This window comes from Battus philenor, unplaced genomic scaffold (assembly GCF_028537555.1).
Source record: "Battus philenor isolate CCGP_79_NKW_IND1 unplaced genomic scaffold, ilBatPhil1.0.hap1 SCAF_19, whole genome shotgun sequence".
NCBI lineage: Eukaryota > Metazoa > Arthropoda > Insecta > Lepidoptera > Papilionidae > Battus > Battus philenor.
The window spans coordinates 8,552,224-8,575,849 of NW_027181681.1; the positions used below are offsets into that span (position 1 = coordinate 8,552,224).

General features: G+C 31.9%; 2 protein-coding genes across 2 annotated transcripts in view; one reads left to right on the forward strand and one right to left on the reverse strand.

The window, feature by feature from the left end:
• Hnf4 (Hepatocyte nuclear factor 4) overlaps nucleotides 1–22,536 on the reverse strand; it is a 58,403-nt gene extending 35,867 nt beyond the window's left edge. The window contains exons 1-2 of the mRNA XM_068764634.1: nucleotides 22,343–22,536; nucleotides 22,075–22,255 (exon numbers count right to left, since the gene is read on the reverse strand). Of these exons, the coding sequence (XP_068620735.1) occupies nucleotides 22,075–22,171 (97 nt within the window). The 5' untranslated portion in view covers nucleotides 22,172–22,255; nucleotides 22,343–22,536. The remainder of the gene's footprint in view (nucleotides 1–22,074; nucleotides 22,256–22,342) is intronic.
• On the forward strand, nucleotides 1,606–3,851 carry LOC137921606 (uncharacterized). Its single transcript, XM_068764405.1, is given in 5 exon segments — nucleotides 1,606–2,197; nucleotides 2,308–2,474; nucleotides 2,564–3,416; nucleotides 3,418–3,509; nucleotides 3,582–3,851. Coding segments are annotated over 5 exon segments (1,686 nt in total). The 5' UTR covers nucleotides 1,606–1,893.
• Nucleotides 22,537–23,626: the final 1,090 nt, after the last annotated feature.

Genomic DNA, 23,626 nt, shown 5'->3' on the forward strand with positions numbered 1-23,626 from the left:
TAAAAATAAAGTAACATTTGACACGTAGTTGTAATAAAAGCATTGAACAATAGAATAGTAATGCAAATTTAATTTGTTAAAGAGTATGTCATCCAAACGTCTTCCGTCGAGTTGCACACACTGTCCAAAACGAAGCCATGTGTTCTGCGCCATACGCTGCAGTAAACTTGGTTCAATTGAGCTAATTTTTCAATGAATATTTTCTTTTAAATTCACAATTATTCGGGGATTGTTTTTGTAAGCTCTCTCTTTAATAGCACCATAAAATCCATTAGAGTTTAGTCGGGTGAGGTTTGTGGCCACGGGTGTACCTAGACCGACTGGTTAGATTTAGAGGGGAAAGCTGCACGAACCAAATCTATCGAAGCTTTGGCTGTGTGTGTAGTCCCACCATCCTGTTAAAACCGCGTGTGTAACAAATACGATGGATCGATAATTCTCACTATTGGCATAAATCGCCTGGCCTCGAACATTTTCAAAGAAATGCATAGCAAACAGTTACCTTCGGGTAATAAAATATTTTTGATGTTTAAGTCCAGGTTCTTAGGGACCAGTAATGGTAGATTTGCTTTTTGACGTGACCATTTAAGTGAAAATACGCGTTGTCACTAATAAAAATGGGATTTACAGTGCGTAAACGCTTTAACATAGTTTAAATTTCTATTTACGTAAAACTAAGTCATTTCTTTTACAGCTTTATAAAAAAATTAAATTCCTTTTTAAAAAAATTATAATCTTTTTAAAAAAAAAGATTATTATTTTTTAAAAAAAGGAACGGATTATTCCAACCATCTACATGATTGGTTTACGGGAGTCACTAAGAAATATAATCAAATATAAAAACATACTCGCATTATACTCACAATTTATTTATGATAAGCATATGTATATAAAATGCTACTAAATTTGAGACAACGATTTAAATCAGTTTAACCTGTAGTATAAAAATAAAATTACTGTACCCGCTATTAGGCTCCATACTGTGTGTAATTCATTTGTAGGTAAATGTATATCGACGCTGGAAAGCAAACACGTAGTAACCGACAATATATTATTTTTTTTTATTACATCGTTGGAATCAGTAAAAAAAACCACGTCGAATGGTTTATGTCAAGTTACCATCCGATTATTATTGTCAAAAATAGGATTTTTTAAATTGGCATTTTTTTTCGTTTTTGTTCTTCAAAATGCTGTAATTATCAAAAAATTCTGCATTATTTTTTACTATGTTACTTACGACAATTCATTTTCTATAAAAATGTTAATGCTGGAACTTACACCATTTGTAATTCCAGCTCTATTGCGGGTTACTACATTTTTACTGCTCGTAAATATTAATTATTTGCATTTACAGCATTTAGTGTGTGATATTTACTAAAATGCTGGTGTTAACGACACTTTATACGGTATCTGGTTTTCAAAGTTTTGATCTTTACACCATTTACAAGGAACCACTTCAAGAGACAATTTTGTTTTACAACACTACTAAAGATTATAGGTTAAAGCTCAAAGGTAAAATTCTGAGCAAATTAATACAAGTATTGGGGATATTAACACAGATAATTTAAACCATGATTTTTTGTACTCTGGTATTCAGTTAAATTCAGCTGAGAAAGAGTCCAATGTTACAGAAACCGATAAATCAGATAAATTATCACAAAAAAAAGCCCCTTTCAAGGCGAGCTTTCTGAAGATATTTGTTTAAGAGCGACAACTGAATGCGATAGTCCTAATTGGGCAAATTGTGAAACGTATAACATAGAAGTAACAATAGAACGTAACTCTGGAATCGACAGTGATGAAATATTGGAATCTGAATTAGAAGGAAAAAAACAGACAAATGATGAAAAGGTATTTGAAGAAAAAGAAAATATAAGCACTAGTAATGAATTTATGGCAAAGAAAAAAATAAACGATATTAAAACGCAAGGTGCTGTATTTGTAGACACTAGTGATGATATAAGACCTGTCTCTGACACAGATCTTGCAAAATCTGAAGAAGAGAAATTTAACAAAAAGATTGTTAGACGATCAAAAAGAAAACTATGTTTTCATAAATCTTACCTAGATTTTGTCGAAGATGACCCTGTTACTGTTTTGCTGAATAACGCTTTTCCTTCAGAAGAATCAAGTTTGGAATTGAGTGAAAAAGAAGCGTTGTCTCCAAGTGATTCTGAACAAAACGAATCAGAACGAGGTAGGTACAATTATTAATTAATAATATTTGCTCTTAAGAATGTTATTATTTGAATAGGATTAAACAATTGAATTTCATGAAATATTGTACTAAATGCAAAATTTTTTTAGGTAAGCAGAAAAAGAAGAATCTGAAAAAGAAACAGAAGAAAAGTCAAAAGACTGTAAAAAAAGTCACCAACTGCCTGTGGAAAAAAGAAAATCTAAGGCTGAAATTAAAAAAGAAAACCATGAAAAGTAAAAGAAAGGAAAATCATATATTAATACGAAGAGAGAAATAATTGAAAGTAAATGTGTGAAACCGAATCCCTGTGTTAGAACTCAGTGTGGAAACAACTGTGGCAACGTTCCTGAGGATTGATGTCTTAATATTTTTAACCATTTTTGGGCTTTGAATAGTTACCCAAGAAGAAGAGATTGGATAGTTCAGTGTGCTATTAGAAAACCAATCAAATGCCCGAGTAAAACTGCTGTATCGAACAGATATCAATCATATGAATACTATTTAAACGAAGGCGAAGGTAGACGAAAAGTATACCAAAAGTTTTTGATTGCCACATTAGACGTCACTCAGAGGTTCATGCTGTATACTTTGGACATGATGGTTGAAGGTTTTGCAAAAGAAGATGGACGAGGAAGTGCTGGAGGTCACAACAGAACATCTGACGATGTAATTCAAAACGCAAAACAATTTATACTCGATCTACCTCTTTTGCCATCGCATTACTGCCGCAGAGATTCTACAAAGCTCTATCTTCCAAAAGAATTCAAAAATGTGTCCAAACTGTATCGTATTTACCAAGATACCAATGCGGGCGAGAAGCTCATGTCATTCAAAGTATTTTCAGGATGGTTCAAGAAAACATTCAACAAAGAAAAAGACAAATGTGCATTGTGCGTTTCAAGCAAAAATTTTGATGTTAAAACTCAAGAAGAGATGGAAAAGTTAAAGAAACATGAAAGTGAAAAAGTAAAATCTTATAAAAGATTCATATTTCATCAGAAGCTAAATAATATAGATAAAGGAACCGTATGTGCTAGCTTTGACCTTCAAAAGGTTTTAAACACTCCTTACGGAGAGAGCATGACACTCTATTATAGTCGTAAAATAGCTGTGTATAACTTCACAATATACGAAAGCAACACACAGCTAGGTATTTGTAATTTGTGGACTGAAGCGGATGCCAAAAGAGGTGCAAACGAAATTGCCACAAAAACGTTGACAAACTTCTGTGAAAAATTCTATTGTCTGGGCACCATCACAGTGGCCTACAATAGTTCAATTTGCTCGGAAAAATCCCCAGCCTTACGTTGTGAATGTTATAAACGGAGAGGATTTCTAAGGATTTGAAAATATTGTTGAACATACGTTCAAAAAATCTCAGAACATTCAAATCTCTGAAATATCCATTGTTACGTTCCGGAAGAAACAACCCGAGAAAATGTTTGTGAAAAACTCAATGTTTCCGGATGCAGAAGTCAATGAAGTCATACTCAGTGCCTTGAATGCAATCTTGAAACAGAAGTTATACCCTTCAATTTCTCCAATTTCTCAAAAGAAATATTTAGATTTGAAAAAATTAGTCTTTAAACTAGTGATTCCGAAAAGATTCGCAAAAGAATATTTAGACCAGACTAATGTTGAAGACTGTTAAACGAATTGTTTTGACTTTATTGATAAGCTCATCCTAAACAGAATTATACTTAAAAATACTTTGATTGATACTTAAACATTTTATTGTTGTAATAACAGTTTCTAAAACGAATCTTAATGATTAACTTCTATTTCAAGTTTATTAATTAAGTATGTCTACTTGCCAAAAATTGTTGTGAATGTTAACTAATCAAACTGTGATTGACTTAGGTTAAAAATTAAATAAATTTTTAGTACAAATTATTTTCAAGATGATGGTTTTATTTTTAAACATTTTTAAAATAGACTTTTTTTTTTTCATTGACTCTTACAGCATTATATTGTACATACCCAGTTCAAAAAATTTCAGTTCTAAAATGCGTGCAGTCTGTGATAACAACAACACCGCCATCTGCCCGCGTGGTTTTTTTACTTTTTAAAATAATTGTATATAAGAACATAAATCTGCTACCAGACATTCTGTATATATAAAGAGATATACGCAATGGTGCTATCGATGCACAAACACACATATATTTAAAATAAATTAAACGTTCATAATTTTTTCTTTACTTTATTATTTCGGCGGCAAAATAGTACGGTAGTTTCATATGTAAGATAAATAAAATTCAAGAAGCTCGAGGAATCCCCGGGAAGCCGCGGCTTGAGTTGTAAACCGAACTGGGATTCCGCCGAGCTCTTTGATATCTTCTGAGGAACGCTCTATGGTGTCATTGGGCTCAAGAAACTCCCCCACAAGAATACCTGTGCAAGGACATAACCCGTAAACTGAGATCGTCTTTGATTACATTAATTTACGTTATTAAATTATGCCTATACCTTGTGTCTAAAATAAACATTTCTAAATAAGAAGTAACACTGGAATGATATTGCGGTGGCAATAAATAGAACTTAATATGTTGCATCCATTTGGCTATCACTAATAAAGCACGTGCTGATTTATTTTGCCTCGAACTGCAGCGACTACATTCTATTTTAGTCATTGGCGTTGGCTGTCTAAGAATACTCTGAATATGAAGAGAATCGCAGCAGTTACACATTCATTCATCTACGTATCAGTTACGTAACAAGAATAAAATATGCTTTCGATTCTTTAACAGCTTCGCTCAAAGTTAATGTTTATTTAAAGTGAAGAAAAACTTACCTTGATATTAATTATTCAATATCAGGAAAAACTCATTACTACTGGCCTGTATAAAATATACATAAATCAAAAGTAATTTCTCGATTAGCGCTTAATCTTGCAACCTCATAAATCAGGCGTAGGACTGGCATATGACAACTCAACCTTATTCTTTGTTTTATTGAATAGAATATACTTTATTCATTTATTTCAATGAAACGTTCGAGTTTAACTTCTTGATGTATTTTTAAAACACTTATTAGTTTCGGTACACATGACAGCTTTGTAAATAGCTGATATATATATATCATCAATTCATTCAGTTCATCTTCATCACCCACATGATCATCACCATCAGTATTTCAGTCGTAAGTCATCCCCAGTGGTACGTTAGCTTCTCGTAGATTTCGAATAGAAGCTAATGGAAGCGACCTGTGTAGAGCGTCTGCCGATGACCTTGACAAGGTCGTCTATCCTCGTGTGTGGACGTCTTTAGCCGCGCTAACCGTTTCGTGATCTCTACTCCAGAAGATTAAGACCCCAACAACCATTTGTTCATTTTCTTGTTTACTTTATTCTAGGTATAGGCGCGGAAGAATAAGCAGGAACTCCAGTATAAAATTATTAAATTATTATATTCAATGTTGTATCTCATCATCTTAAAACACTTTTTTGCATGTATATAATTACCCAAATATCTTCTAAAAACGTTTTTTTTGTCTGAAAAATGTTCATCAATTGCCACCTTCAATTTTATATTGTCGTAAAATGGATTTTAACTTGGATTTTTCTGGAGGTTTGGAAACAGAAAGTCTAGGCTATATTCGAATGTTGATGCGCGCTGTTAGCCGTTTTGGCTTTTACAAAAAAGTGAAAGTAATTCATAGGGGCAGTAAGTTCGAGCCGTAAGGATGATTGTTTTATTTAATTCCACAGTTCTGTACAATAGCCTTGTTAACGTGCTTTTTGTGAATCAGTACGTTGTCACAAAGAAAAAAGACACATGCGCAGAATTTTCCACCTCAGCCAACTGAAGTTGCTTATGAAGAATAGTATGAGTGGTATACGCATCTCAAAAAGTTTAATATAAAAGCATATGTTGACTGAAGCCTTTTGAAGGCTTATTAAGATATTTCTGATTACGACACTTGTTAATATAGTGTTATATTAAATTCAAATGATTTTAACAAACATCTATTTAATTCAGGTGTTTTAATTTTAATTTTAAAAATACTCTTTCCCCCATTCTGTTTTCGGGATAAAAATATACATCCTCCTACTTTTACCCTCCCTTTCTCATCCTTCATATTTTCTATCATTCAGTATACATTCCACATTCACTACAACAACAGCATTCACCCTCATTACATTTACTTTAGGTGTTACGGTCAGTCCTTAGTACAAGGCATGCCCGGAAGAAAAGGGGACTAGTGCTCAGTTACGACTCCTTTCACGACCGCTGCAGGGCAATCGACCTTAGGTCCGGGCATCTTCTCTTCTCTTACACTTACACTTATTTAACTTCGGGTACAAGTTTTACAACGCTTTTGACGTTTTTTTTTATTAGTGTTTGTAATTGGCGGCACATTTGTAATACATTCTCTATTGTGATTAAAAACATTACACCAATTCTGGATTTCAGTAGGTAACGTAACAGAAGAATCTTGGTTAACAACTACCGTTTCAGGAATAACTTTTTTTATTTATTTTCATTTTGTAAGGAATTTAATGACATATCGATGCTCGATTTTATTCAACACTGTTGAATCATTCTTTGCAGTTTCCTTTTTATAAGGATACTAATGGTGACAAATAATATAAATTTTCTATTTACACAAATAACACTTCTTTTAATAATGAGATCATCAATTCGATATCGAAAATACATTTAACACCCATTGTACAAGTTATTTTTAAAAATACAATGTAATACTCTATACTTGTCGAGAGCATTTAATAGATAATGTATTTTATCCATTCAAATTAATCTTATAAAATTATCAAAAGATAAATATCCATGCAGTAAGTGTGTTGATATTTGTTGTGAGCTAGATATCTATGCCTGTGAATTTCACATGTATAAAAACAAATATCACGCAATAAAGTTAAAAGCATAGTCACCGTATTCTTGAATATTTAAAACAAGAAACTTTATAGTTTTTAGAAAGTAGATGGTTTTTTGTGTGCTTATGTTTTGCATGTAAGAAATGTGCGCCTTTATATCCTTTACGGTAATTGAATAATAAAACAATATATAAAAAAATGAATTAATAATAAATAACCTCAAATTCCTCACACGTCAACAGCAACTGGTTATTTTACATTGTATGTGTAAGGGTTTCGTTAGGTCATCATGACAACCATTAAAGTATTATGTATTCTAGTAATAACTTTTACGAGAATATTATATTCGAAACTGTTTCTACTTTTCTTACTTTGGTACAGGGGCGGCTCTAGCTCGAGTAGCACTCGTGTGCAATGTAACTCTGGTGCCACTTAGGCCTGTCCCTCTCCCTCCCCCGCGGCTTTCACTATTAACTTTGCCGTCGTAACAAGAAAGATTTTTCATATTCCAACAAGCTGTTTTATAAGTATAAACAATCATTGCTTCGCGCTGTCTGGCCGCTTCTAAACTTTAAATACGTGAAATAAGGTTTATTTCGAGTTAAAATAAAATGTTCGAAAAAGAAGCCGCCCATAGGGCGCTCGCGTTTAATAACCGCACAGGCTGGGCGCTTCTGTCATATCATTGTTATACCATGATGGTCCAAGACGATGCTCTTAGCTGTCTCAGGGAGCGCCGCAGTGCCCCCAGGGACGGCGGCGCCAGTGTGCATTGCACACCCTGCACTATAGGTTAACCCGCCCCTGCTTCTGTATCTGGCGAGGATGATTTTGAATATACAATGAAGCTAACACCGAAGTAACCATACTTTTTTATCAATTTTGTAATCTTTAAAAACAGTGTTTTAAAAACATAGTTATTAACTATTCCCTATATTTTAAGTATTATGTAACCAAGTTGTATGTATGTGATGATGCTCACATACAATTAGATTATTAAGTAAACAAACGAACGTCATATAATTTCGCTATTAGCTGAGTTACTTATTACGTCTTATAACAGTTGTTATTATACTATTTATTTATATATAGCGTCGGCGTATACATTGTTAATGATAAGATCAAATAGCATATAAGATCGCACAACTTCGGTATGAATGGATCGCGTCAAAAGGCGTCATGTAAGACGCCTTTGGGACTGAATTATACGTGTCATTGAATGGGTGAATTCGAACGCCCTCTGCCAACTGGTGGGTGAACTAACGCACTGCCAACCATGACAACGAAAATGTAAATCAAAATATAAAACGTAAAGATAAGACATATGTTTTTAAATTATGTTACATTGATCAGTGCAATCTTTAAACATTTTGAAAAGCTTAAAAAAAAAGTTTTAAAAAATACTGCATAAATATCTTTAACAATTTGAATTAGTTTTCATTTAAACTGCACAATCACTTTTGACCAAAAATGTTTTTATTTGTGTTACTGCTTCTATTTAATTAAAGAATATCTTCATATAAGAAGAATTATGTTTATTTGGATAAAAATATTTACTTATTGAAATTTAACTTTAATTCGAATATTGATTTTAATTTCCATAATATGAATATCAAAAAAAAACCTTTTTATTCCTTATGAGCTATAAAATTGTACAAATGAAAGGTATGTTATACTTAATCCTTCGTTTGCCGCAACATGGCGCCTGTCAGTGTCGGGAATGAAGTTTTTTAAATTATAAATGAAACATTACTGTCTATGATCCTGTGATCTATAGCACATCCAGAGCAAGCGATTTTAAATTGTATTTTTAAGATGATTCAATATAATGTAGCCTACTTTATTTCGAAAAGATCTGTCCCGTACACACTCGGGGAGTTCGGACAGACATGTCCATAATGCTAACCTACTTTGTCGCAATGAACTGGCCCATAACTTTACTATAAAAGCTAATGTCTGATATTGAAAAAACGAAACGAAAAAAAAAACGGTTTTAATACACCACTGAGTTCTTTTTATCGCGCCTTTCTTACATTACAGCTAAGCCCAAAAATGAGACTTTTAACACAACCTTGGGATGACTATGGGAAATAAATAGTATCTACACACAAAAAAAAATAATATGAAAATAGAATTACAATGTGTTTTATTCCGCGTACCGCTCCAAGTAAACGCGAGATCTCTTTTATGTCAGTTTCATTTAAAGCGATTGATGTTTGATTTTTCTTAAATAAGCCCCGAGCCTGTATTTAATAAGGTTCTGCTTAATGCCAATTGAAGCGATAAAAGGTTCGGTATTATTAAAGAATTAATTTCGACCTGTGCGTTTATGACTTTTGTTTTATTGTGCTTCTGAAGACACAAACTATCTTTGAGTACCACACTGTAAATGACTTAATGGAGATAGCGCAACTTAGGACTGGTGTGTTTATTTTAACTATTTCAATGTAATTTTATATTGTTTTTTAAAAAAATGTATAGAGATTTTTTGAGCCGATACGATTCTTCTCAGGTCAAAAGCATTTATTATCCGATCCATATATCGAATAAACAATTTTTGAATTGTAATTATCACTACTGGAGTCCTGTCAATAAATAGCAACTACTTTTTTTGTCTTCTACAAATTAATTTTCACTATATCATCTGACGCATCAAAATTAAACACTCAGTAATAATAAAAATTTGCATTTATTCCAAAATTTGAATTTGGGCATAACCACAGCGATGTAATAAGATAATCACATAAATTAAAATTAGAAATATTAGACATTTTATTTTTATAAAACATTGATATTTGAATTCACATATTTTCTATAGGTTGCCATCGATATTAAAATTTTCATTATGTTAAAATGGCTAACCTAAATAATATATATTATGATTTATGTACATACATGTCTTATTTTAGACTTGCTAAACAGATGCAATGAAAAGTTTCTTATGCGTATGACCAAAATGAAGACATTGATTTTACCATATCAAATATTAATATGTAAACTACTGATTAATATAATAATAGTCTTGTAGATATTTCTAAATATTTTCTTCGATCTTCACTTTACATGCTGGACGTAGTACCTATCGCTAAATTCTCAGTAGGTTGTTATTTTAATTATCATTATTATCATCATTTCGGCCGTAAGACGACTAATGTTCGGCATATGCTCGCTCCAAATATTTTCAAGATATTCCTATTTTAGGTAAGAAAAGGTCCAATATTTAGCCACTTCCGCACATGCAGTGGTAGTCGTGCAACAAAGTGCACAGAGACTCTCTGTGTTTGGTACTAATCGGTATAACATAACTCCTGAAGATGCCCCAGGGGTGAAACACGTGTTTGACGGTGGCAGTTGTGTAATTCGCATTATTTGCCGCATACGTATTTATCAGCGGGCTGGCGGGCGGTGCACTTTGTTGCACGACTACCACTACATATGCGGAAGTGGCTAAATATTGGTCCTTTTCTTACTTAGGATGGACTTCCGCAAGGTAACGCCTGATTCCATTAAATATCTTCCTCTTACCCAAACAAAGTCGTCCGTCGACCTTGTGAGCCGACAACCTGCGCTACTCTTGCTGACCCATGGTCCCCCTTTTCAAAAATTAATTAATATTGTAAATTAATTTTAAAATTCAATCAAAAAGGCACAAAGCCGTTGCATGTAAATATGTTTGTGAACTGAGTGGCTTTGTTCGCTACCATACCGTCTCCGCTGACCTGTGAAGGTTAATTTTATTCGGGTGATTTCAATAAAATTGTTCATTCCATTAAGTGCGGTAAATTCTTAGCTTTAAAATAAAACCATTATTTTGTACGAGTTGTTTTATTTCGTCTGTTCGATAATACCAAGTTTAATTCGGTGAACTATGCAGATTATCTAAAAAGGAAACCGAGCGCCTGAATAATTTAATTAAATTAAAATAAAATATATGGCTATGTTTATCCGTCTTGTTTGTGCAATATAAATCAAAGCCAAATACCCGACTGAGTAAGATGCCATGGAGCGTTACTTATTAATATCAGTGCAGGCATTCGGAGCTGGTGCCAGTGGCTGCCTAACCTATGCCAACAAGATCCAGTTGTCCACGCGTCAATGTTGCAGGTGACGAAGGGATGACATTGCTGTTCCCGATATTGTGTCCAAGCTTGCTATTGAACATATGTATGTATATTCTCATTTTGAAATAATCGGCGCATTCCGCATTATATGTCATAATGGTTTGCTAGATCAAACCGGTTTTAAATAAAGTTTACTTTCAAAACTAAATAACACGATTGTAGTATATAAAATATTTTGCAGAATTTTGACTCATAAAAAATTTCAAATTAAGGTTAGATATTCGAATTTTTAAAGTTTAAAAATACAATTACACCTCGTGTTTTTAAATTTTTACTTACATTTTATATTAATAACAGCATGCGACACTTCTCTTAGGTCGACACTTCCTTAAAAAGATACATAAACAAAATGTGTACTTAATAACAAAGTAGAAAAAACAAACAAACGGTGACCTTTATATATGTGTGTGCGCGCGTGCCAGTGAGTGTGTGTGTGTTTGTGCCTTAAATTAAGTTATCTATTATATTTTTAATTCAATCTTATTACAAGTTGTAAAAAAAATGAGTTATTATATTTTACGCGGTAAGAATATTCTTCTTAAGATTTTTCCATCACTTAAATAAAAATACTAATGCGCTATTAGTCAGAGTACATAATGCCGTGATCTTTTCAATAATAATATCCACCGCGCCATCTTGCGTCCGACAAATGTATACATTCATACCTTTTTAAAGTTAATGTTATTTCCTTTCATGTAACATAATGTTTATTTATATAATTCGCCTTTGCTATTATTTTCTATTTTTATATAAATATCAATATAAATATTTAACTAGATCCATCATGTTGCTTTTCATCTTATGTAAAATGTATTTTTTTCGTCCGGGATAATTTGCGAATTTTTAAAGCAATTTAAAAACAATAAATATGCTGTTACCCAGTAAGTTCCTTTACATCACATGAGATCATAGACAAAAAACGTTACTTTATATTCATTTCAAAAAGCAAGCACACGTCATTTGTGTGAATATATGTTAATCCTGATGCGAAAAATTACTGAAACGTTGCCAGCGCGAGTCTCGTAATACTTTTTGTGGTTTCTGGTTTTAGGTTTAACGGATTATTTTTTGCTTATTCCGAAAAATTACAATAAAACAAAAATATAAATAAAACAGATATATTATATATAGTTAAAAACTTCGCGTAGAGATACATAGGGTTCTTATGATATACTTTAAGTAATAATTATTTCTTTGTATACCTTACTTGATTTTCTGTAAAAAATTAATGATTTTATTACATATCTTTATATGGGAAATCTGTATTGTAAATATAATACAAACTACACTTTATTATAAATGATAATGATGCTAATTACCTTTACATGTTTACCACAGAAAAAATCTATGTTTTAGAATTTGCTTATTAATTTTTAAGCAATCGTACGTCACGGCATAAAAACAATATTTTGTAGTTTCACCGTATCTTGGAAACTTGGTTCCACAATTAACACAAGTATTTTAAGGTCGTTTTTTGTTGTCATTACTGGTTCGTCAAAGATAAATAAAAAAACTATATACAACATGTACTTAACATATTTTCTTGATTTTATATTTTATTATAATACTCAACGTAATAAACAATCCCACAGTCACAATATAAAGATTGACTGGTTATAGGTGCAAATGCTCTAAATTGGTGAATGTATAAATCATTTGACTAGAAAAACATTTTGAGATCTATTTTCAACCATCCTGCATAAACTGATCACACTCAAATTTACAAAATTATTTTTTTTCTCTATCTCAATGCGACAGGCCAGTAATTTCTGGCAGTACAAACTTTGCAGGGACAATTGACACAAAAATTTTGATTTATTGATAGTGTTTTAAGTAGTAATAAATACCCCTTTAAAACTTTTACGCCTACAACAAACCGCTTTGTATGCCAGTCTATATTATTGTATTGCAGTTCAGTTTAAATAATGAACAAGTTATCACTAAAAAATAATTTAAAATCAAAAAGATTTTTAAAACAACAATATTCTTTACTTCTCTTTGTTGTTTCACTGAAACTAGTTATATCTACATAAAGATATATTACAAAACATAATTTACAAGTTGGCTCATTTATAAATAAGATAAGAAGGTACACATCGCGCAGTGACCCGGATTTCAAAGCGAAGTTCGCAACGAGAAGATTTATGTAAAATATACAGTTTCCTAACTCTCAACAGACCTTTGAAAGATAAAAAATGCATTACAATGGACTTGCTTTTTAACCATGAACCTTATACCTTACATTTTATACCTTGAATCCAAAAGATCAATGCGCCTCTAAGATTTTTTCTGTAATTCTTTGACTGATTATTGAACCAATTTTATTAACATTAAGGTTTACATAATACTTCTCTCTCTCTTTTCATATCTGTTGTATATCTATAAAATTCCCAGTTTTGTTCAATCCATCCATAGGTTGATTGCTATAAATCGCGGATTGCGATTGACCGTCTATTGATCTTCTTTGTTACTATTGTGTTGGTTCTAATTTATGTTTATACATTCACCTTTAATGTTCAATATAGATATATATAATATAATTTTGGTCCTTTTCTTACTTAGGATGGACTTCCGCGAGGTAACGCCTGATTCCGTTAAATATATATAATATAACCCTGATACATCTTACATACAATACATATGCATACATACATAACACTATTTATTGTAAATAAAGCGTTTGTCTATTTAACTATTGATAAACTTGTAACTTGTAAAAAAATTGTTCACCGTCCGTATTACTGACCACTAGAGACTCAATTGAAATATTGTTCTTCAATTTATTCCCAATTTTTTTATCCGACTTACACTACTGCCCAATTGGCATTTGCAGGTTCCGCGAGCGCGGGTGGGCGGGTCTCTTGTGGTGTTTAGCCTAAAACGTTTTTAAAGGTCGCAAAGCTCTTGGGCTCCCTGGAAAGCCTCGGCTCGAGCGACTACACACTACATTCTCACCTGATTGGTCGAACGATTTGAATTTAGACTCCATCCGTGATGTAGTCACTGTTATGGCGTCCAGGTCGGAATTGTAAATTGTAGGGTAGTCTCTGTATATGTATTGATCACACTATGATTCTCATCGTCCTCGCCATCAAGAAGGAACAGTTACTTAAAAAAAAATTATTCTATTTGCCTTTAGATTTCCCTGCTGTGGTCAAGTCTGCGTAATATTAAACTTTATGCCTATCATTATACACAACCTTTATGGAGGCTATATCGTCGCCTAAAATACTTTTATTTATAAATAAAAACTATCAAAACAGGGAACCCTCACGAAACGATATAAAATTGAAGAAATTCAAACTAAAATAATTATTGTATCACTGCTTGCTAAGTCTTTACATCTTAAGGCATAATATTGTTATGGCCGTTGCATTTTCCTCATTGCATATAATATGTACATGACAATAAATATGTATACAAAGTCAAAGAAAATATATAAAATATATCAGGTAATGTACACTGTGTGGTCGATACACAACATTCCAATATCAATATTTTTTAAACGCTGAGCAAATATTGGAAGATGTATATTTACATGAGTAAGGAGGATCTGCCGTTGAAGTATCCTACGAGAACTTTAAGTTTATATTCTATTTTAAAAATTTTATAAGTAAGAATGTTTTCCTATTGTCTATTTTATAATTGGTTTTCTTTATCTGTATAAATATAAATTATTAGTAAATCATAATACTGTAAAGACTAACATAGGTATAATTTTAATCATAAATTAAATGTACATAAACATTGAACAACTTTAAAGTATGTGACATCATCATGTAATATATGTACATTTTGATATTTTCTCTTCTTTTCAACCATTATCAAGATCGCCACGATGGTTTGTGCTGCTCGCTTTCTGTGATATCCCGCGGCCTTGTCATTGGTCCACGAGACATCCCACGCCGCATACACCAACTCGTGGTCGCCACTCGAGAACCTTTTGGCCCCAAAGGCCATCGATTGCACGAGTTAGGTGCTCCGCTGACTGTCACTTCAGACGTGGCAGTAATAAATTGTATTTTAGTTATAACTGTCCAAATAGAATAACTAGTAACAAAAATAATCTATTTATGTTGTATGATATATTTAAATGAATTTTTAAAGGAGATTTATTTGTTATCTTTGACTCCAGAATCCAGAGTTAGTCATTAGATCCACACGTAATACAACAGCAAGCAATAAGTCTTGTGTATTGTTACAATGAGACTAATTTGTGTTGCACAACGCAATGTCCTTGCCAATTATTTGCTTCCATGTAGGTATCTAATCATAAGACATTCGTAACATTAATTATATTTAAAATAAAAAAAATATTTATTGTTTTTTATTTTATACTTTGCTTTATGAAATCATTGAAAATAAAGAGCTTATAACTCAATAAATATTCGACAAAAATAACAATTATTATAAAATTTAATATCCTTTTGCAGTGATATAAATCCTTTTTTTTTCTGTGCAGTTAAAAAGAATTCCGATACAGACTTTGTTATCTCTTGAAAATCTTCAACCAAATATGATTCAGTAGCGTTTTATTTAAAGAAATGTTAAAGGACATATTGCGTATAATTTTATATTTTTTAAAACAAATACAAGTATTTCCATTTCAGAAACGCTCTCAGCAAGCGGGAACGGATCGTAATTATCCTAATGGCGCCGTTAATGATGCAATTATATATAAGAAGTTTTATGTTTAATAATTTAAAGCATATGGCAGAGATAAATAATACAAGTAGATATTTTTAATTTTAGTTTCGTATCGTGGTAATTTTAAACCGTGGTACTGAAGAAAGACGCCATAACATGTCATGATTTTCCAGGAACAAAAAAATAATGCGTCGGTACTAAACAATCTCAGAATCAAAATCAAACTACTTATATGCCTGCTACCAATACTGTTTCCCTGATGTGATTAACCAACCACCAACATATTGAGAGACGTGTAGTCATTGGCAATATAACAAAAAAGAGACCTCGCCGTCTTAACATTGTAAAGGAATTAATAAGGAAAACAATCAGAACACTTTCACGAAGTTATACATTATTTCAAAAGGCAAAATGGACTGGATGAACACAGTTGTGGTCATTTGATATATCTGCAACAAACATCAGTCCCAAGGAGACGAATTGAAATAGTTACTAAATAAAAGTCGAAAACTGATGGTAGCGGCCGGGTTAGATGGATCGTAGACCATGATTTTGTAATTTCCTTCCCGTATTCACGAAAACTGCGCTCAAACAATCTATTACAGTCCCTATATCCTTTGCTTTATTGCACATATTCATGCCACCTAGATCACTGAAGCCAAGTTTAAATAAAAGGCGGATAATTTTACAAGTATGACCTCGTCTCAAAATTTCAGTTAAAACATAAGTAGCTTTCTATACGTGTACCTTGACACTCGAATCTTTATACTGCTTTAATGTATTTCTCCTAACTTCAGCTTATTTATAAGAGCTCTACTATCCCTACATAGATACTTCTTAGATCCGCAGACGCGGCGTAAAGCGTCCACCCCATAAGATGGCCAAATGATCTTGCGATCATCGGAAAATGGATGCAAATCTCTTAAACCGGTCTTATTAGATGAAGAAATCTAAAGGGTGTGGGGGCTATGGCCTGCAATGTACGTCTTGCAACTGAAATGATGAACGTGCCAGAGAATGGCATTTACGCGCGGATAAGAAGGACCAAATATCTTTGAACTTTCAAGAGATTTTAATAGCTAATTGTTTATCACTCTCCTAGAATTGTATTTTTATCAAAAACTATAAGTAATAACTAGTAATAACATATATTTATTATCTTTTATACATTATATAAAACTCCTGTTTTCGTATATTTCGAACCTAGTCCATTATAATTAATCTAAACATTGTCTGTAACGAATCGCGAAAAGCGATAAGATCGTGAATTATATTTCTCTTTTAATATTGTATTGATTATAATTTATATTTGGACATTCACCTTAGATGTACAAAAAAGATATAAAATAAATAAATAGTATCGTTGTCAACATCGATAAACCCTACATACTTTGAAGATTTTATTTTAAATAACACATTTTTCTATGTATCTGTCGGTGAACTTTAATACATAAAACAATGTCTTAAAACCAGTCTTTAATAAATGCTTGTAATTTGCAAAAAAAAAAACAAATGACTAATTTTATTTTTCTGACGTTTTACTTATACCTTAATACAATTTGGCAACAAAGAAGTTTGCGGGTTTCACAAGATCCATCACCGTCTCGCCTTAATTTAATAAAATGTTTTGCTTTCTTATAAAACATGTGTTCAATTATCTATTATATTTATAACAAAGTTCGAATTATTTAAATTATTTTATACCTCTAATTACTTTCCATCTTTATTAATAGGTATTACATGATAAAAGATAATCTTCAATGCGAAAAATATGACGTGTAGTAAAACCTGATGGTTTCTACACACCCCTTTGAAAAACACAGGTTAAATGAAAAAAAAATACTTAAAGTTTTTAATTTTAGTCGTAAGACTTCGACTGCTAGACATAGGCCTCTCCCATAGATTTGTAATGAAACCGGTTGGAAACGATCTGTGAACGGTCCGCGGTCTTCACTCCAGAACAGTGATGTCCAACTTGGGATCCACGTCCCAATGGGGGCAATTTGATTGTTAATGAGGGGGCCGTTTGAAAGTGAACTCGGCACGAATTTAATTCTTCTGCTTTAATATAAAATTTTATACGTTATATAGGCGGGCGTAGGAATTTTGAAAAGGTTAAGGTACAACATGGCACAAAAAAGGTTTGAAAAAATTGATCTAGAACCTTAAAATCCTAGCTAAAATCTGCTCTACTTTGTGGTCTGCCCATTGCTACTTCAACTTGCCAATCTACTATAGTAGTAGTAGTAGTATTAGTGTAGTAGTAGCTACTTTCATTCATCTACAGATTTTCTCATTCCTGAATCGATCTCCTATAATAATTATATACGTAGCCTTTATAATGACTCATTAAGTGACTTTGAGCTTGTTATTAGGGTCCAAAGAAAGAGACTATGTTTCACCTGGAGTAGGAAACATTATTACTTAACTAAAATAAAACTTGTGTTTGATACCAGAGTTATAAATTGACAGTAGAACATAAAAAACGTTTTTACTTAAATTTTTTGAGATATTATCGAATTTAGACAACCGGGCGATTGCTATTAAATTTAGTTTAGTAACGTTTACCGCAATTAATATTGAACAATTCGAGTACGTAAACGACCCCGACACCATTTTACTGTATTTTGGATACAAAATAGATATATACATATCACGTTCGATAGATAAATTACTTTAATAGATAAGTAATAAATATGTTATTAAAATCTATAAATTTCACCTTGATTATCGTATCTGTATTACAATTTTTATATAAAATTGTTTCAAAAGTCGGCAATAAGTAGATGTCATACTTATTGATTGGGGCTTAATTGGAAGTACAAACAGAATGTAAAGGGACTTGCAGATCATTCACTATATTAATAGCTAAGATGTAGCTAATTACTTTATTATGGTTTAATACATTTTATAATGATTATTCATTTTATTACACAATGTAAATGTAAGCCTCAACATGCTGAAAAACCTTTTATATAGCATAAATAAATATACTACCAGCTTTTCGTAAAAACGACCTGTCACCGTAATGAACAATCCGCTCTATCTTGCAAAGATAACGTCTCTATATGTTAAGAATAAAACAAAAGGAAAAATTACTTGTCAAGGTTAATTCGACTGTAGAACACTGAAAGTTCAAATCCCAATACAGTAAGAGGAACTAATTGTGTTTTTCTTTTGTAAATATGCCTTGGTATAATAATATTTACGTATAAGATTTATGCCCACATTAGTCTAATGTACTCTTTATATATAAAAACAGTCTTTATAGATAAAAAAAAAATACTCATATTAGATTGAAAGACGACAACGACTAATGTATGTAATGTCAATGATTTATGTTTAAACATAATAAGTAATAAAAGTTATATAAATAAATTAATAAGAAATTAAATAGTTGATACTTTTTGCAAGAAATTACATTCAAGGTTATATACAGACACAGGCGTCTCAAATAATTACATTCAAGTTATTATTAAGCGCGGCAGAATGATATTTTACAAATCGTTTTAGTGAATTTTTCCGCTTATATTCTCATATGCCAATATTTTTGGTATTGCATACATAACTGTTCATTTTTCATTCCGAGTATTCGATATTGTTTTTAAATGTTATATTTTTTAAAACGACTTTCATAAAACCTTACTTAGCTATAAAATATAATCTGTGCCATAAATATGATCATATATCATGTAACAACGTTTTTATTGTTTTCTAAGGTAAACTGGGAGAAATTTCTCGAACAATCGGTAGATTGCAAAGGATCAAATGATGTTCGTATGAAGACGGCAAGCAACTAATGACGACAGGCGTCAAGCGTCGATTTAGTGAAAAGATTAACTACATTTTAATCTCTCCTTTAACTTTGCACCGCATCAAGGTAACGCTATAAGTTTTCTTTTTGTAAGCATGACATGCAGAACGTGTTGTATGTTTACCACTTCGTTGCATCATTTTTATTTTTAAAGATTCATTAATTAAAAAATAAACTTATTTAGGTTTTCTAGCCATTTTCGTATAATTATAAACCTAAATAAAAAATCTGTGGATAGACAACCAATATATGACTAAAAAAGATAAATAACTCGCACAAAAAAATATAATTGCTTCATGAAATTTTTTTCATAAATAATAAATAATATTAACTACTAGAAATTAGAGAAAATAAGAAAAGAAAATCTTTTTTATAGGATTCGACATCAGCCGAGCTTGTTTTATTCGGAGATAAAAACCAATGTGTTTCTAGTTATTAACAATATAAAAACTAGTAAATATAAACTAATTATTATTTTTAGGCACCTATCTAATCATTTTTGTGATAAAATGTTATCGTAAATGTACACAAATTAAAGTTAGGTTACTATTCGTTTACAGAAACAGCAAGACGCCTTTAAATAATAATCATTTTAGCTATAAATACCTTGGGGACAGAAACTAGCAGTCAGCTAATATAGAAGGAATATACAAAGATTAAAGAGGCTTATATATGGGACCCTTGCGGCCGTTTATGTAGATACTAAACCATATCGAACACAAAGACGACTTATACACATAGCTACTTTTTAAAACGTGCACAACAAAACAAATTTATTTCAGCCATTTTCAACCAATTCCAATCGATTTTCAAAATAAAAAATATCACTCAGTGTCAGTTATCGGGTTAAAGCCGTTAACTAACATTTTAGTCCTAACATAAAAACATACATATTACCTTATGCTTAACCAATGTGATAGTTTGTGTATTTACAGGTCTTCTCGCGAAAATATTCAATGTAATTGTCAAAGTGGAGGGGTGTTATCGTCCTTGTATCATTCTGTGTAGCGCACAACACTGAAAGGAGCTAAATGTTTATCATACACGCTACTAATTCTTATCTATGATGAGTGAAAGACTGACCAAAAACTAGTAAACTTATAACAGCTTAATATATGACGTAAAATTGTAAACCCAATTTTCGAATGACTTGTAATATAATTTATGATTTTGTTTATAAAATGTGTGTGTGCTTTTATTATATTACAACATATTTTACACCAAAAAGAGTTAATTTAAACTATTTTAAAACTGATTTTCCAAATTAATCTGCGGGTGCAATTTTATACAGATTTCTCTTAGTTGTCGTTTCATTCACATGAATTTGGTGATCAACAGAAATAACTTTTATACTTTAAAAATCTTAAGTGCCATCATTATACAGAGTGATTGATTATTGACGTAAAAGCTTTACAGGAATGAGCGTGTTGCTCATTTTTCAGAAAAAGAAAAACTTTTAAACCTATTTCAAATAATTTCTTAATGAAGTGGTCACTTGGCCAATTAAAATTCAGGCAAAACAAAATATGTAAGGACAGATCGTTAACAATAATTAATTTCAACATGTAGCAATCCGTATTTCGAAAACCCTTTTTCTTACTAAATCTTTACGTTACTTATGTTATTCATTATTTCTAATATCTTTTTGTTTTGGATTGGTTGTAGTGTACGTTGATTGACAGTAAATGAATTGTATGTTCTCCTCTTTATAGCTTTTACATCTTCAAACAATTACCCTATTTAAATTTTACTGAATTGTGGTTTCATTCACACGAATTTGATTATCAACAAGTATTACTTTGGTGTTCGAATAGCATTAAGTATATGCAAAATAGCGTAGCATTATTTCGCACAATACCCTCCGTTATATAAATTAAAGCTAAAGAAGTTCTCGAAAAGTAATTTTTACAGTAAAATTAAAGTACATAAAATTATATCAATCAGATTAGAAAATATCTCAAATAGATTAGAAAAAAAATTACTGACATTCTTACATCGTTTATTTACACCAATCTGACGAATATTACAATTATAAAAGAATTTAAATGACTATTCATGCTACCTAACCCTATTAACCCAGATAAAAACTTCATAACATCTAAAAATATGCGACTCTAGACACATGTGAATAAAAAAAACATAGTTTTTTCTGTGAATGTTTGTGTGTGTGCGCAAGTCCTCATCATATTTACATGATATTTTCAATTCAGTCTCTGTTGTCTGGCTGTCGTTAAAAATGTAAAATCTTTATTTTAATCTTTTTAAAATCGACGAAAGTGATTAAAAGGTCGCAATTGTTAAAGTTTTTTATTGGAACATCAATAATTCAAGTCAATATAAAGACAAAAAATCAATTATAAACTCACTCCACGCTGTACATTAAGTTTGTTCTTCTTAAAGTCAATTTGTTTTTGTTAATGCACTACACCTGACTGTATGGTAATCTCGTACTTACCTAATATTTGCAGAAAACTGTCCTCCAGTCTCATTGTGGAGGAGAGGAGGTAGTCCGTCCCCTCCAATTCGCTAGGCGATATCAAGTCGCTTCTCATTTTCACTTCTATTCTTTAGACTTCAAGATTTATTTTATTATCAACCTTCCAAAATAAACATTTAGTACACCTAAACACTCAACACTGCAAAATAATTAAATTTAATTTACTTTAATGCGGAAATAAAACACTGTGTGTGCACAAAATTGTATCGTTATTAAGACGTCTTACTTAAAGTTGTAAAAAGTGAACTGACGATCGTATCGTAATTGTTAATGGCTGGCGTAGGAAACGGCATAAACAACTCATCGAGGCCGGTTACTGGTTCCCGCGTGGCACGTAATTACGGTGCGATAATGTATTATAGTGCCAGTAGGTGAGCCTCGATGCGACGGCGCTTGTGCTACGCAAACGCGTGTGCCTCTTGGCGCGTTAAACCGCGTCTGCCGGTAACCGCCGATGCGCACAGCTGATTCGTCCACTATAAATAAATAATTTTACCACGATTTTATTCGAACAAACATTAATTTTCACACTGCTGTTAATTTTAAATATTATGAGTTAGTGTTTATATGATTGACCGAATAGTGTTTATATGATTATTCAGAGTTTTTTTAAATTATTTAATTTTCAGACGGTTCTTCACCACTTTTAAAATTGCAGTTTCCGCGGGTCCGAAAGAGCAGTGTGCTGGTGGTGCTAAATAGAAACTCTTTCATAGCACGGGTCGCAACTTTCTTCTGTGTTATCGAATTAAATGGTAGGCTAGCTCTTAGATGGCTTATTTAGGCACTACAAGATGTAAACTAGCGATGTCGCTCATGACATTCTAAGAAATAAATGTTATTTGTTTTACCACTTCCATAACAAATCATGTATTTTAACTATATGACGAATAAATTCGAAATGGCCTTGAAATTTAATTTATTTATAATAAACGAATTCAGATTTTTTAATAAAATTCTGCAAAACGTTATTAGATTACCATCACTTAAATTCAAAACGTATATTAGAAGTAAATTGACCGATAAGGCTTATTATTCAATTAACAAATAATAAAATAACAATAGTCTTCTTTTTTCATTTAGGCTATATCTGACAAAGTGTTTGTGCGTAAATTTGTATTGTTAAACTTTTTAAAAAGATATCGTGGAGTCTATATGTTTAACTTACGGGTGGCAAAACATGATTCCTTACTAAAAATTGGCCAAATTTCATACGGCAAAGGAATAAAGCATGGTTAGATGTGACCAACAAAATCAAGATAGGCAGAAATGGGGATGGTCAGGTAGCATCATATGTGATACCCAGGGGAAATCGAGTAAGGCAATGACTGAACGGTACTCAAGAGACGATCATAGAAGTCATGCGAGACAGATGTCAAGGTAGTAGAAGCCAAGACGACATCACACAGACATTTGGCCACCTGTGGACTGAAGTCGCGCAAGACAAACCACAATGGAAATCTCTGTATGATACCTATGCCAAGAAGCACACCGTGAATAGTGAGTAACA